The 16,397-nt window shown below is 45.3% G+C and overlaps 1 protein-coding gene across 1 annotated transcript in view; it reads left to right on the plus strand.

Annotated features, from left to right (window-relative positions):
* Positions 1-12,474: 12,474 nt before the first annotated feature.
* The window catches only part of LOC119277501 (zinc finger CCCH domain-containing protein 11-like), a 5,307-nt gene continuing 1,384 nt past the window's right edge, over positions 12,475-16,397 (plus strand). Inside the window, exons 1-7 of the mRNA XM_037558787.1 lie at positions 12,475-12,814; positions 12,908-12,992; positions 13,332-13,472; positions 13,557-13,654; positions 14,711-14,899; positions 15,023-15,153; positions 15,241-15,343. Of these exons, the coding sequence (XP_037414684.1) occupies positions 12,638-12,814; positions 12,908-12,992; positions 13,332-13,472; positions 13,557-13,654; positions 14,711-14,899; positions 15,023-15,153; positions 15,241-15,343 (924 nt within the window). The 5' untranslated portion in view covers positions 12,475-12,637. The remainder of the gene's footprint in view (positions 12,815-12,907; positions 12,993-13,331; positions 13,473-13,556; positions 13,655-14,710; positions 14,900-15,022; positions 15,154-15,240; positions 15,344-16,397) is intronic.

The following is a 16,397-nucleotide window of genomic DNA, read 5'->3' on the forward strand; positions in this document are numbered from 1 at the left end:
GATGTGCAGGAAAAATCACACTAGATGTGGTATTCGGCACGCCGAAGAATTACAGGTCCGAAGAAATCACATTCCAAGTGGCCCCGTTCAGCAGCGGATACCATGCCCTTTTAGGGCAGGATGCATTCACGAGCTTTCAAGCTATACCCCATTACGGGTACATGAAGCTCAAAATGCCCGGGGCCAATGGAATCATCACTCTAGCTAGTGATCCGGACGTCGCACTCCGCGCCGAAAATAAAACCGCCGCGCTGGCCCTTGAGACATTATCCAAAGCCCTCGCGGCCAAATAAGTAACCATGCTGCACGCCACAGTGGACAGGGACGATGTGATACTCGACAAACAACCCAAATCCACCTCTTTCAAACCAGCGGACGAGATAGTCAAATTCCAGGTCCACCCAACGGACCCTACAAAAATAGCTTCCATTGGGACACAGCTGAACCCCACAATAGACGCCACACTGCGAGAGTTCTTGCGTGAGAATTGGGACATCTTTGCCTGGCATCCTTCAGACATGCCAGGCATCCCACGCAGGCTGGCCGAACATAACCTAAACATACTGAAGGGATACAAGCCGGTCAAGCAGACTCTTTGGCGCTTCTCAGAACCTAAACGACAAGCCATGCGAGAAGAGCTAGCCAAGTTACTCGAGGCCGGATTCATCAGAGATATAAAACATCCGGATTGGCTAGCAAACCTGGTGATGGTACCAAAGAAGGACAATTCCTAGCGCCTATGTGTCGATTTCAAGGACCTTAATAAGGCCTGCCCCAAGGATCCCTTCCCCCTCCCCCGCATTGATCAAATCATCGACGCTACCGCAGGACACGACTCATTGTGTTTCCTCGACGCATACTCCAAATACCATCAAATAAAGATGGCGGAGTCCGACCAAGCCGCAATGACATTCATCACAACATATGGCCCCTTCTGTTTCAACACCATGCCTTTCGGGCTCAAAAACGCCGACGCAACCTATCAACGCATGATTCAGACATGCTTGGAAAAACAAATCGGCAAAACAGTGGAGGCATACGTGGACGACGTGGTCATCAAAACAAGACACGTCGAATCTTTAATAGATGACTTGAGGCTCACATTCGACAACCTACGAACATATGACATCAAGCTCAACCCGGGAAAATGTGTTTTCGGCGTACCCGCCGGAAAGTTGCTAGGCTTCATCGTTTGCAATAGAGGAATTGAAGCAAATCCGGCAAAAATCCGAGCTCTGTCACAATTGGCTACCCCAACAGACCTCAAGCAAATCCAGAAATTAACTGGATGTGTGGCTGCCTTAAGCCGTTTTATCTCCCGATTGGGAGAAAAGGCACTACCTCTTTATCGCCTTCTTTGACGCACCGAACACTTCGAGTGGACGGATGTGGCCATGGCCGGACTGGAAGAAATAAAGTCCCTCTTGGCCAACAATCCAATCCTGACCGAGAAGCCAAATATTGGCGAACCCATGCTATTATATATAGCCGCAACACGCCAGGTTGTAAGCGTAGTGCTCGTCGTCGAACGAGATACGGACGGACATAAGTTCCCACTTCAAAAGCCGGTATACTACGTGTCCACTGTCCTCACTCCATGCAAGTCCCGGTACCCACACTATCAAAAGATAGCATATGCGGTCTTCATGGCATCCCGAAAACTACGACACTACTTTCAAGAATGTTCGATCACGGTGGCCTCCGAAGTACCACTCAATGACATAATAAATAACCGTGACGCCACGGGCCGGATTGCTAAATGGGCTATCGAGCTCCTTTCCTTCGACATAACATACAAACCACGGCGAGCCATTAAGTCGCAAGTACTCACTGACTTCGTCGCCGAATGGACAGAGGCCGAACTCCCTAAAGAGTACGGCGCATACTCCAATTGGATCATGCACTTCGACGGCTCCAAAATGCTGGCCGGATTGGGAGTGAGTGTTGTCCTGACATCCCCCACCGGAGACACGGTCCAATATGTACTCCAAATACTATACACAGACTCCAACAATGCAACCGAATACGAGGCTCTGTTGCATGGTCTTTGGATGGTAGTCTCCATGGGCATCCAACGCCTAGAAGTGCACGGGGACTCGAACCTCGCAATATCTCAGATAAATGGAGACTTTGATGCCAAGGATACAAAAATTGCGGCCTACCGTAATGGCGTCCTTAAAATGTCAGCTCGGTTCGAGGGGCTCGAATTCCACCATGTGGTCCGAGAAAACAATCAAGCGGCGGATATCCTCGCCCGCATCGGCGCTAAACGCGACCCTATCCCACCTAATATCTTCTTGGAAAGGCTGTTCAAGCCATCCATGGTATGGGAAGGGGAGACCAGCAATACCAGTCCGAAATCGAATATAACCCCAGATATCGAACCATCTGATGTAATTGGAGGCTCTGCCACCGAAATAACACCTTCTGCCCCACGTGATTATGGCTGTCATTGCCCCGTGGACAGAACCCTTCTTAGCCTACCTAAATAGGCAAGAACTCCCTGAGGACCAAAACGAAGCACGTTGCATTGTGTGGCGCTCTAAAGCCTACAAAGTCCACGAGGGAGAGCTTTATAAGAAAAGTGCCACCGGAGTGCTCCAGAGATGCATCTCCGAAGAGGAAGGGCGGCAGCTCTTGGCCGAAATCCATGATGGACTCGGCGGCCACCATGCCGTAGCTCGGGCACTTGTAAGCAAGGCCTTCCGTACAGGTTTTTACTGGCCGACAGCCCGAGCAGATGCACAGGACCTTGTCCAACATTGCGTCGGTTGCCAACTTTTCGCCAATCAGAGCCATATGCCCCCTACCGCTCTCCAAACAATCCCCATAACTTGGCCCTTCGCAGTCTGGGGGCTCGATATGGTCGGACCCCTCAAAGGGGGAAGCCATAAGAAAAAAATACTTATTGGTCATGGCGGACAAGTTCACCAAATGGATAGAAGCCAAACCAGTTAAATCGGCCGAATCCGGACCAGTGATAGACTTCATATCACGGGTTGTGCACCGTTACGGTGTCCCCCACAGCATCATCACTGACAATGGCTCAAATTTCACAGCCGATGAGGTGAAAACTTGGTGCGGCAATATGGGCATTAAGCTTGATTCCGCCTCTGTCTATCACCCCCAAACAAACGGTCAAGTCGAACGTGCAAATGGTCTTATCATGAGCGGCATCAAACCCAGACTAGCGCGATCCTTGAAGGAATCATATACGCACTAGGTCGAGGAGCTCGACTCCGTACTATGGGGGCTGCGGACCATGCCAAATCGCACTACCGGATACACACCATTCTTTATGGTGTATGGCGCAGAGGCGGTATTGCCCTGCGATATTATTCATGACTCACCTCGGGTGCGCATGTATGAAGAGAGAGAGAAGCCGAGCTCGATCGGCAGGACAATTTAGATGCCTTGGAGGAGGAGCGCGATGTAGCAAAAGCCCGTTCCGCATTCTATCAGCAGCAGGCTCGAAGGTATCAAAGCAGAGAAGTACGAGCGAAAACTTACAATATTGTCGAACTCGTTCTACACTTACCGGAGAAGAAAAAGGACAATCTCAAGCCCAAGTGGGAGGGTCCCTTCATCATTGATAAAGTTCTCACCGGAGGAGCGTACCGCCTGCGTGATGCATCGGATAATCGACTAGAGCCAAACCCATGGAATGCGGCCAGACTCCGAAGATTCTACGGCTAAGCGTCGGACTCTGTGTTCGTCTCCTTACCTCCGCCCCTTTTATATTATATCCTCTCTCTTTTTTCTTCTTCCTTTTTATATAGCTCTAGAAGGCTTAAAGTGTGACACGTTTACACAATTTCACCGCGCTATGCACGCTACTTATACCTGGGGGCTTCTTATACAGAAGCTTAATATAACTATTTTCCGGGCTTCATGCCCAGTGCATATGTGTAACTTCTCCATATATGCCCCTTTTTTCGCCATTATATGCATCAATATGACTTAAGTTTTGGCCAAGTTGGGTTGCTTGGCTCTTGTGTTTATGCCCTATGTTCCCATTAATTCGGCTAGGGCATAAGGGGAGCACCTCTACGATTGTTACTGCCGGGTCAGCCGGATGTGTACCTCAGACTGGGTGAAGCCGAAAGCTAGCGTTCTTAAGGGAATATTCGGTCGGTGAACAAAAGATGTTTTTTATCTATTACAACATAAATCCCCAGATGTTTTGTATCCTGCGTCTCTGTTCGCAGTTCGGACATGCACATTAATGCATGCGTACCCAGGGAAAGGAACCCTTAACAGAACTATTCTCTCTAGAAGATGTTTCTTACTATCCATATAATATTACATAACTAGTTGGGTACTTGTCTGTTCAAGCACTTATGACCCCTACACCTGGTTTCCACGCGTACCCCGATTTTACATAACTGAGCGGGTATTCGGATACACTTTGGACTGTCGGGTCTAGAGGCTGAAGTGAAAAGGTCCGCCAAGACAAATGATTTAAAATCCGTTTAGGGACTACATACGTCCATTGAAGTACATAGTCACTTGGACTGGCTAAATTCTTCTTCTATACCATCCAACAGGCTTTTTAGCCTACAATCATGTTGGGAATACTTTGTGGCTAATCCTACTTGGTCATATACCAGACTCACGGGGATCTCTTTCCCATCTGGTCCTACAGGTCCGACCTCGGCCATATGGTTCGGGTCAGCCTTGGCGTATCGCGTCTTCACCATAGCCCAGGCTTCCTTTGCACCTTGTCGGCAGGCCGATATCTTCCATAATTGGAAGCGCCGCCGTGCTCCCTTGAGCATCTCCACAAGCTCCCCCATGCCTCCTGGCAGGGAAGCAGATGGCCACAAGGCCTGGGCAATACCATGCATCACCTGCCGAATTTGTCCGTGCAGTTGTGAGAGTTCTTGGAGAAGATCGCCTGCAGATCTGGGCATCTCCTCTTCGGGACGACCCGTCAGCATACCTACATATATAATTCTGTTAGCCAGTTTCTTCGCCGAACTGTATGCAGGCTCGTTCGAGCGCTCACTAAAAATGCCTTGTCGAAGCCACTTATTCTCCTTCACGGAGTCGGCAAGCTGGCCCTGCACATCTTTTAATTCAACGTCCAGTCGGGTCTTGGCGTCCTTGAGATCATTATTCTCTTGAATAACCCGTGTAAGCACGCGCTCGCCAACTCCTCGCTGTCTTTGAGCATGTTGCTCATTTTCCGATATGATCTCCGGAGTGTTTCCGGGATTGTTTGCAGAGTCTATTGTTAGATTTGCATGCATGCCGAATACTAAACTGGTACATGTCAATACATTCTTTTCGATCAAGACAAGTATTACCAGAGGAGCCCTTCTTGTACTCCTCCATTCCAGAGACTGCGGCCTGTAGTTGGGCTTTGCACTCCTCTAGCTCTTTAAACAGCTGGGTATTCTTCTCTGTAAGAACCTAAGCATATAATTGATCCTTAAATCAGTTGTGCCAACTGTTTCAAGTCTCAGGGGTTACTGATATACATACTTATCAGATTTTCTTACATGTATGTCCTTCACGTACTGCTCCATAGCTCTGGCAAGGCCATCTTGAGCAGCTCAGATGTACGCATCCCCTGAGTTGAAGGCATTGAACGCCTCTTGAGAGAAATTAGGGTCGCGTAGTGTGGCCCGTCTGCGCCTGTGATTCATGGCGCTCTCCACTTCGGAGTTTGTAGCAGATAATTATCCGCATCCTCTATAGGAGGACCATCCGGCGTTGTCCCCGCGTTAATCTCCGCCCTTGAGTCCGGCCTCGGAGTCCGGCTGGTGGAGGCGTGACCCGCAGGCTCTCCGGATACAGTCCGGCGAGCACTTTTTCTGCCGGGAAACCATGGACATCATTATATTTCAAAGACGATAATCGCGGAGCATGTTTTAAATTATACCTCTGTGACGGCGTCTCAATCCTAACCGCTTTCCTCTTAAGCCTGCCCGGCTTGGGTGCCCTTTGCTGATGAGCCCCCGTGGGCTCGACGCGGCGCCCCGGTAGCCGTTTCTATAAAGTACAATGTATGTACGTGAGGTAAGGCATAAAAGAAGGAATCCTTTTCGGAAGTTAGGGCTCTGGTTTTACTTACCTTCGATGCAGGAAGCGGTCCGGGATAGTTGGCAATGATGGCCACCAGTGTGCCATCACGGTTTGCCTAGGAAAATGTCCCGTCGACCAGCTCCACAGATATGTCTAAATCTTCTTCAAGTCCAGGGTCGAGGGCCCGGTCAGGGTCCTCCGGCTGTTGAGATGGGCTATGAATCTCCCTCACGGCCTTTTGTAGTTCCTGCTTGGAATTGGCAAGGTGAGTATTTATGATAAAAGGTACGGGAGTGACGGGAGTTGAGTAAAGGATAGCAGCTCACCCAGCTTGGGGGATTATACATAGAAAATCCATCCCGTGGCTTAATACGGAGGAACTCCTCCTCCTCTCCTTTGTACAAGCCGTACAGTATTTTCGCCAGAGCGGCGACGGAGTCCGGACCTTTACGACCGCAGCAGGTAGCATCGTCTTCTCCATTGAAGTGCCACATGGGTTTCCCCCGATATTGAAGTGGCTGCACCCCCCGCATTATGCATATTGACATAACTTCGATTATTGTCAATCCTGATTTGGCCAGCGTTTTTATCCTGCCCATCAGGTAAAGGACTTCTCTATTATCTTCCTCCTGGGGGCTCCGGGGGCGCCAGCTTTGGCGTTTCTTCAACGGAGCTTTAGTGAACTTAGGTAGGCCCGTCCGAATTGGGTCTGAAAGGGGAACGTCCTCTACATAAAACCACTTCGAGGGCCAGTCTTCGGATGCCTTCTTTGGAGTGCCAGACAAGTATCCGGTCTCGGCGACGCGCCATATTTTGGCTCCGGCCACTTGATATATTGATCCCTCTTGATTACGGGGGACAAGGCAGAATAGCCTCTTCCATAGCTTAAAATGAGCCTCGCAGCTCAGAAATAGCTCGCAAAGGGCTACATAGCCTGCAATATGTAGTACGGAGGCAGGGGTGAAATTATGCAGCTGGAGGCCATAGAACTCTAGGAGCCCGCGGAGGAATGGGTGGATTGGAAACCCGAGTCCCCTCAGCAAATAAGGGACAAGGCATACCCGCTCCCCCTTGGATGGGTTGGGAAAGCTCTCTGCTTGCTCCCCGCCATTATAGGTGGCTAGTCCGGCACAGACGGGGACCATGTATGCAGGCGGGAGGAACCCCTTGGTCTGCAACTCTACTAATCGGCTATGGGGAACAGAACACTTCTCCCAATCACCTGGCTTAGTGCTACGGGATCAAGAGGAGGAGCTGCGACGGCTAGCCATGATGGGATGGTTTCTTCCGGGCACGCTCTGATGAGATGCTTGCTGAGGGGAGGATGGTGTGATTTGGATCTGAGGATTCCCGTCTCTCTAAATAGACAATATACTTACATGGTTAGGGTGGCAAATGTAAAAACGCCCCAACTTCTTGCATTCGCTCAACGCGTGGAGATAATCATTATTGAAGCACAGAAGCCGAGGAGCACAACATTAATGGGAAGCCGGACACTACTCACTACAACAGGTACTCTGGATTCGGAGAAGAACCCGCCTTGCAATGTCGAAGACAATTTTTGCGTGCCGGACTCATCGTCATTGAAGCCTGGTTCGGGGCTACTGAGGGAGTCCTGGATTAGGGGGTCCTCGGATAGTCAGACTATATACTTTGGTCGGACTGTTGGACTATGAAGATACAAGATTGAAGACTTTGTCCCGTGTCTGGATGGGACTCTCCTTTGCGTGGAAGGCAAGCTTGGCGATTCGGATGTGCAGATCTCCTTCTCTGTATCGACTCTGTGTAACCCTAGCCTCCTCCGGTGTCTATATAAACCGGAGGGTTTAGTCTGTAGGACAAGAACAATCACAATCATAGGCTAGCTTCTAGGGTTAGCCTCTACGATCTCGTGGTAGATCAACTCTTCTAATACTCATATCATCAAGATCAATCAAGCAGGAAGTAGGGTATTACCTCCATCGAGAGGGCTCGAACCTGGGTAAACATCGTGTCCCCAGCCTCCTGTTACCATTAGCCTTAGACGCACAGTTTGGGACCCCCTACCCGAGATCCGCCGGTTTTGACACTGACAGTTTCCCCTCTGGTCCATGGTCTCCATGGCATGGGAGGGGCGAGAGCCCCTCCGAGATTGGATATATCTCTCTGTCTCTCTGTTTCTGCGTTCCTGATTCTGCCCTTTAACCGTTTCTTGTATTCTCGGAGATCCGTAACTCCGATTAGATTGAAACTTTGAACACGATTTGTTTCTGAATATTAGCTTTCTTGCGGAGAAAGAAGGGCAACGACTGCCTTACGGGGTGTCCAAGAGGGTCAGGGGCGCGCCCACCCCTCTAGGGAGCGCCCCCCTGCCCCGTGGGCCCCTCGAGTATCGTCTCGTGTTGATTCCACTTCCCAAAATTCATGAATATTCCAAAAATAATCTCCGTCAGTTTTTATCCTGTTTGGACTCTGTTTGATATGGGTTTTCTGCCAAACAAAAAACATGCAACAAACAGGAACTGACACTGGGCACTGGATCAATATGTTAGTCACAAAAATAGTATAAAAAGTTGCCAAAAGTATGTAAGAGTTGTAGAATATTGGCATGGAACAATCAAAAGTTATAGATACGACGAAGATGTATCACATAGCTACAAACCTATGAATTCTTAAAAAAAAGCTACAAATCCTATTTTACGCCGAGCCCACAATTCCTGCCTCTTCTCGAGTGGTAACTTCGGCATGCATTTGTCTCTTGCATGTGTGCTCTTCCTCGGACTTCACATTTTGTGTTTGTTTACCTAGCTTATTTTTAGTGGCAGCCCTTCCAAGGGCGTTAATCTCCTTCTTTCATTCGGTTGCCAGTTTTCGCTCAATTAAAGGTGTGCAAGAGATTTTCAAGAGCAAGGACTTTTCCATGGAGATCAATCGAGCTGGGTATTAAAGTGAAGAAAACATGAAGGACTCGAGACATGGGAGTTGATGGAATTCATTGTTTTACTCAAAAAAAACTTTATTCTTCATAGTGTCTTCTTCTATACATGCTCTTTCAAGAAGGCCTTCCACACGTTCTTCTCTCAATAAGAGCTGTAACGGATGATGTAATGCTAGCTATCGAAATAGTTGGCCAAAATAATTCAAGTTCATTGTCATCAATAAATCCATTGAATTTCTTCTCATTCTGAATCATCGACTTCACTTCCATAGCAACTTGCTTTTCAGCCTGTAAGAAGAAGAAAACGAGTTCTCCAGCACATGTGCAATCTCTAGATCTAAAAGTTTCCAACAATGGATAACAAGGGTTTCTCTAAAAATAATCCAAAGAAAAGGCATAAAAAATCATGAGGAATTGATTATTTGCAAATATCATAAAAATTCATAATGTACTATCAGAACAATTTGTGTATGCGTAGTCTGATAAGCTTTTACTTTTCCAAGATGGAAACAACGAGCATATTCACATATAAGAAAATTATACACTCAGAGCTATACTGAAGTAGATTAGGCTTTATCAATAGCTAAGAGCAAGGAGCTCAATGATAGAAGTCCAGAACTACTTCCAGGTCTTGTAGTCTCAATGGCAGGGGTGACATTCAAAACTTCATGAACTATAGTGCGAAGTTTCTTACATAATTCACTATGTAGTTGCACAAATTTATACATTCTCTAAGCTTCATGAGATCTCGCCAATTTCACTCACGCTACTCTATTGCGTCAAGCAGGTGTTTAATTGATATTTTGATAGACAAGAGTCTTATCAGTTACAACACAAAACTGGTGGTGCTATTTATTGGATATGATTTTTTATTTTCTAATAAGAGAGTGCTTTCACACATAACTATATAAGCATCACAAGACACCTGAAGTAGAGCCATGATCAAAATCTGTGTTCGGTGTATTCCAATATCTAAAGAGAGCAACAAGAATAACAAGATTCCAATCTCACACATCATTGAATTAATAGCTTTTAGTGCAATGAGGGGATCAACCGGATTACCTTCACATTGCCAGTAACTGCAAAGTTCGTGTCAACTTCTTACTTAAATGGCGCTCTCTTCGTCAGTCTGCAAGAGAGGAATGTATTTTGTAGATTGATTGCATTGGCCATTATACAATACAAGATTCAATTCTCTCTCCATAAATCAGTACAACAAACTTAAATGCAAGATAAAAAACTTCTATCGTAAAGAAATAGAAAATAAAGACGCATATATGAATGATGTCAATTTTCAATGCTAAGCTAGAATATTATCAGACCAACAAAACAAAACTTCAACATATTCATTCGAAAACTCAGATAGGGGACAACGTCTAAATATTTTATCAACTTGAACAAGATTGAAAACAAATAACAAGAAATATATGCACAATACAAAAGTGTCTCTTACCATGACAAGATCCAATATAAGTTCTCCTCTTTCTCATTATATCATTGCAGAAAATATCACAAAAATCTGATCAAAACAACATTGTTCTCCTTCCTTAGGGTTACCATTGTTAACAAAAAGGACCTATATATGTTGCACATCAGCAACCTGTACATAAACGACGTAACGATGCTAGTAAAAAAGCACACCCAAAATTTCAAGTTTTAACTGTTAGTTACCATAACACCAATCATGCACTCACCACTCTAATTCAGTAAATAATTAAGTAATAACCATCCTACCGAGCGGAAGTATTTTAAAGAGCATTTGGTGAGAACGTACATAGTGCATGATACTAAAACTATGATCGGCTTTAGAGGATCCTAAAACTGAGTTGCAAGCAAAAGAATGAGAAATAAATGATACCTCTGTTTGGACTTTAAGCAACTTCAATTTATTGGGAGCTAAAGCTAGAGGTGCATCTTTTCCCGTGTGGGGCAATGTAGAGGAAGATGTGCAGTTCAATCACCGCCGAGGGAACTATGGCGGCGCCTGGTTAGATCCGGAAGAACATAGAGAAAAAAGGAACAAGCCACAACCAAAGCACACATAAACCTACCTTGAGAACCTCGTCATCTATGTGTGTTTGCACTACCGTGACATGTGTAGCGCGGCTGTCCTTCCTTCTCGGATCGCCAAGGAATGAGCTCCCTCTCCCGAACTATCTGCTGTTGTGCCCAACGCTTCTTCACCCAATCACCACCATGCTGCTCCTCTCCCCCCCCCCCGCTACTGCCGCTAGGCCGAGGGACACACTCAGCGGCGTGCAGCGGATAGGAGGCAAGGCACGTGGGGAGGTTGATGGAGAGGGGTCATGCACCAGAGTGGTTGAGGTCGAGCAGCCACCGAGATTGTTCGGGAGAGAGAAAGAGAATCTGACGAATGATGGGGACTGCGAGATCATGGGAGATCAAGCTCTTATATTCCTGATTTTGGGGCTGATTTTGTTTCCGTGTGAGTTGGGCTTGCGTTGACCAAATCAGCGGAGGGTGGGGCTGGCTATTCTTTCCATCGATCGATGGGTTACCCAACTGCATCTTCAGAAGTAGAGATAAATGATTTTTTATGGGAGAGATTACTGATGTTTTGGTAAGTAATGATTTGATTTGAACCAGTTAATGTATGACGTTGTTTTGGGAAGGTGTTGATCTGATTGAGTTAATGCACGCGTCAAATGGGCCGGCCCAAGTAGGGCGCTGTGATGGGACGTCAAAGGTGGGCGAAAGATAGAAGTGGTGGTATGAGGTGGGAGTGAGGCGAGACTACCAACTCAAACATTAGGAGTAGAGATATCTATATTCCTGATCTCAATTCTCTCAAGATACATAGTGCATGTCACTGTACTACACATGCTTCCTCGTCATCCCACTAATTATTTCTGAAAAATGCTACTCCCTCCGTCTCATAATATAAGAATGTTTTAGACATTAGTGTTGTGTCAACAGTCTTATATTATGGGACAGAGATATAGTATTTATATACTTAACTCATCACACATGCCACCTCATCAATTCACACTAACTATATTTCTCTCAGCATGCATGAAAATACTACTTATGTTCTATATGTACTCCCTTCATTTTTATTTACTCTATATTCTGTATATTAGATTTGTCTAAAATCAAACTTTATATGCTTTCAAAAGTTTATAGAAAAATATATTAACTTATACACCACTAAATCAATACCATTGGATTCATCATCGCATATATTTTCACATCGTATAAATTTGTTACTATAAATGCTTATATTATTTTCTACAAACTTGGTCAAACTTTATAAAGTTTGACTTAAGTTAAAGCTAACATCGTTTTTTTGAGACATGTCAAAGCTAACATATTGTCACGGGGTAGCCTTTTTTTTTAAGCACTATCACGGGGTAGCCAATTCGATTCTCGTCGAGAGCCCATTGTGCGTGTTTAGGCCCTGCTTCAACACTGAGATTCCTTACCAGATCATGGCCCAACCCAACCGGTTGAAAGCCTGGCCCATCGCGCAACCTCGGTTTTCCACATCTCCACGAGACCACTCCCATCTCTAGAACTTTCTTCCTTGCCTCCGCCTCCACCTCCACCTCCGCCCCCCTTCCTCCTCCAGCTCCAAACCCAGGAAACCCTCGCCTCCCCTCCCGGCGTCCTATTCCCGCCGCCCGAATCCCACCCCAACCGGACCCGAGCTAGAAGGAGGAGCAGAGCAAGATGCCCCCGAAGAAGGCGGCGGCGTCGAAGGCCGACGTCGCGAAGAAGCAGAAGGTCGTGGAGGACAAGACCTTCGGGCTCAAGAACAAGAACAAGAGCAAGAACGTCCAGAAGTACGTCCAGTCGCTGCACCAGTCCGTCCAGCCCAAACCCGACCCGACCAAGACCGCCGCCAAGGCACGGGGAACACTCAGATCGAAGCCGTCAATTCCCTCATCAGATGTTTGCTCCTCTGACCTTTTTTTCTTGTTTGTGGATGTGGATGCGCAGAAGAAGAAGGAGGAGGAGAAGGCGCGCGAGAAGGAGCTCAACGATCTATTCAAGGTCGCCGTCAGCCAGCCCAAGGTCCCCGTTGGTATGGCCTCCTCCCCTTATCACCCAGTTTTGAGCGTATAGGTCTCTTCTAGTGGATTTATTAAGAATCCCTTACTGTGGATATGAAGTTGTTGTGAATTGATATGTGGTGTATACGGTAGTGTGCAAGTGCTTCTGGTAATACTGGTGACTGGTGTTGATTTGTTCTAATGTAGGAAGGGTTTGGTCAGTTCTTTCTATGTAAACATGTTAGCTCTTTCAAGTCTTGCAGATTGCGATGTTTCATTACGATATTTTAGTACTGGTAGTTTGTTCAAAAGATTGCTATTCTTGTGACAGATGCTCATGCTTTGGTTGTGTGCTATTGTGCTTTGTGCAGGTGTCGACCCCAAGTCGATACTTTGTGAGTTCTTCAAGGCCGGACAATGTCAGAAGGGTTTTAAATGCAAGTTCTCACACGACCTGAATGTCCAAAGGAAGGGCGAGAAGATTGATATTTACAGCGACAAGCGCGATGGAGGTAAATAAATGATTGCTACTTCTTTTGTTTTGGAGTCATTCAATTTTCTCGGTAGAAATTCACATGTTCCTCTGTCATGTACAGAGGAAGAAGATACAATGGATGACTGGGACCAGGAGACCCTTGAGAAAGTTATTGCGTCAAAAAACGCAGAGTACCAGCAGAACAAACCTACTGATATTGTATGCACTATTCCGAAACTGTTATACACATTTTTCAAGCATTTCTCATTATATGATGTGTCACTTTCAACTTTCATTTTGCTCTAAAAGAATAAATAATTTGTACTAATGTTCTTGTTGGTAATATTTGTGCTAGATGATACTATATTGGTTCTATTTTACTCTTTATATTTTGTCTTCAATTCATGTTTTGCGCTCTTATCTTTAGAGGAATGTATGCATTTCAAATGGAAAGCAGTAGTGCCTTTTGCACCTATTATCATGCACTTTCTGTGATGCCAATAAGTCATTTTTCCGCTGTATATGATTTTCAGTTAATTTTCTTTAATCTGGATGCAGACGCAGTTTCTTTTGGCCAATCAAATCAATGATTAGTTATTCTAGTTCCTAGAGCCACTATGGGCGCACCTGGTCTATTTTTACAAGTGATTAGATTGATACTTCCTCTGTAAACTAATGTAAGAGCGTTTAGATCACTAACTAAAGTAGTGTTCTAAACGCTCTTATATTAGTTTACGGAGGGAGTATAATCTAATTCATTGGCATGTTGTAACTTCTCTAGGCCGCAGTGTGGTTAAGATTTGTTGTTATCAAGGATTCCGAGTAGAGTTCTGTGACACATTGACTATACACAATCATAATCTCCAGAAGGCAGCAACATTATCACGTAGTAACTAAGTACACTTGCTATAATAAAACTCGGATAGCGGATGTACTCACTTGTATGGTATTGATACAAATTCTTCAGTTCTATGCTAATTAACATTTTTCATCGTGTTTGCACTTGTAACCCTGTTATGACGACATAATCAGTTTCTTGTCTTTACATTTCTTGTTTTTTGTTGTTTAACTTGGCTGTTATAAACTTGCATTGTCTCACTATGCTTAAGGGACAACACTCATAGGACACCATCCCGAGTTAAAACAAAAATACAGTGCTGAGCACAGCATTATACGCTACTTACTTTCCTATTTATCAGATTCTGGCCCACCCCGTCGTCAAAGCGTTCTTGTTTTTAACAGGATGATGATTTTGCTAATTATTTTCCGCTGTAGGTTTGCAAGCACTTTCTTGATGCTGTGGAGAAGAAGCAGTATGGGTGGTTTTGGGTTTGTCCAAATGGCGGCAAGGAGTGCCGCTACAGGCATGCCCTTCCGCCTGGCTATATACTAAAGTCTCAGATGAAAGCCTTACTAGAGGAAGAGAGTAAGAAGGTTGCAATTGAAGATGAGATTGAAGATCAGGTAAGATGAAGATTAGCATAAATCCTTCCTGTCTGCAACAGTGAAACTATTGTTCTTTGTCTGTTGTCTAAATGACTTTATTGGCATTGCTGTGACATTCTCCACTCCTTGTTCATCTAACAGCGCAGAAAGGTTCAAACCACAACCCCTATGACTACAGAATTGTTCATGGAATGGAAAAGGAGGAAGGCAGAAGAAAAGGAAGCTGGTCTGGCGGCCTTGCGGGCGGATAGGGCTAAGAATGACCGTATGAGGTAATAACCTTATCTTCTTTTAGTGACATGTTTTGACCTGTGAGCCCTTGTGGTACCTAATGTAACTGTGATTGTTCTTGTATCCAGTGGCCGCGAGTTGTTCATGGCCGATGCAAGTGTGTTTATTGATGATGCTGAAGCATATGAAGTTTATGAAAGACGTGAAGAGCCACAAGCTAACCAGGAACAGGTTAAATTTCCCTCCTTTACTAAATCGGTCACTAGTGTGATAATCAAATACAAATGTCCTAGCATGATCAGATTGTGAGAGCAGAATGGGTCTTGGCCTTTAGAACAAGAAAGCTCTGATATAATTTCTGTTAAAAATACCTGGGGGCAGCCACACTCCCACTTAAATTTTGTCATAGTTTCTGCTGCCCCCAAAACTTCCAAAGTAGTCCCCTTGAAGTTGTCTGTTATGGACTAGATTTTCAGTTGAGAGAGGGCCATTGCCTCCAAGGTGGGGCAAGGTAGAAGGAGAATTCTTTCTATTTTCTTGCTTAACAATTTTTCTTGGCTACTCTTTTTTATAGAACATGACTCTGTTTAGCCTTTCCTAGTCTCTACCAGGACTCTGTTTTTTGGATTTTTTATGTAACGACCTAAATCATCTCAACTTAACTTAAATTCTGTAGTTGCTTACCGTACATATCGTGTGGTGTCAACTAGGACTCCTATAATGTAGCAATCCCGTCACAGCTAAATTAGACCCCAACAGGTTCCCTCCCGTGCACATGCTCTTTTAAACTACTTTAGACTATCCTGCCCCCTCGCGTAGCCCTGGAAAAATAGTTTTGAAGGTCATACTCTGCATATTTTCAAAGAAACTAATAGAAGAAGCATGTGAAGCTCCACTCCTGATGTGGTTTGTACTTTTTGTTACTTAAAAAGTTAAAATGCCTAAAACATAATTGGGCGACCCCAAGCAAGCTACCCATGTGTCCTCTTGCTAGTCAAAATTTTGATGAAGGGTTTTGTTGCCAATAAGGTTTGCCCAGTAGGGATGCGGTGGCGTTATTCTTTTGTTGTATGAAGTTGAATTGGTTCTTAATTGATATGTTTTGAGAATTTAAAACTACGTGGCTAAGATGTCAGAAATCTTGGTATCCAAATGGGGTGTTTGTTTTTACAATTTAAGGTTTGAGAAGGGGCTCCACGAAGGAATATCATCTAATTGTCATTCCAGTTTTATCCTGCATCTTATGTTACCTACTTACACCACAAAAGGCTACTTATTCTAGGGA

The sequence above is a fragment of the Triticum dicoccoides genome, chromosome 3B (assembly GCF_002162155.2).
Source record: "Triticum dicoccoides isolate Atlit2015 ecotype Zavitan chromosome 3B, WEW_v2.0, whole genome shotgun sequence".
Classification (NCBI taxonomy): domain Eukaryota; kingdom Viridiplantae; phylum Streptophyta; class Magnoliopsida; order Poales; family Poaceae; genus Triticum; species Triticum dicoccoides.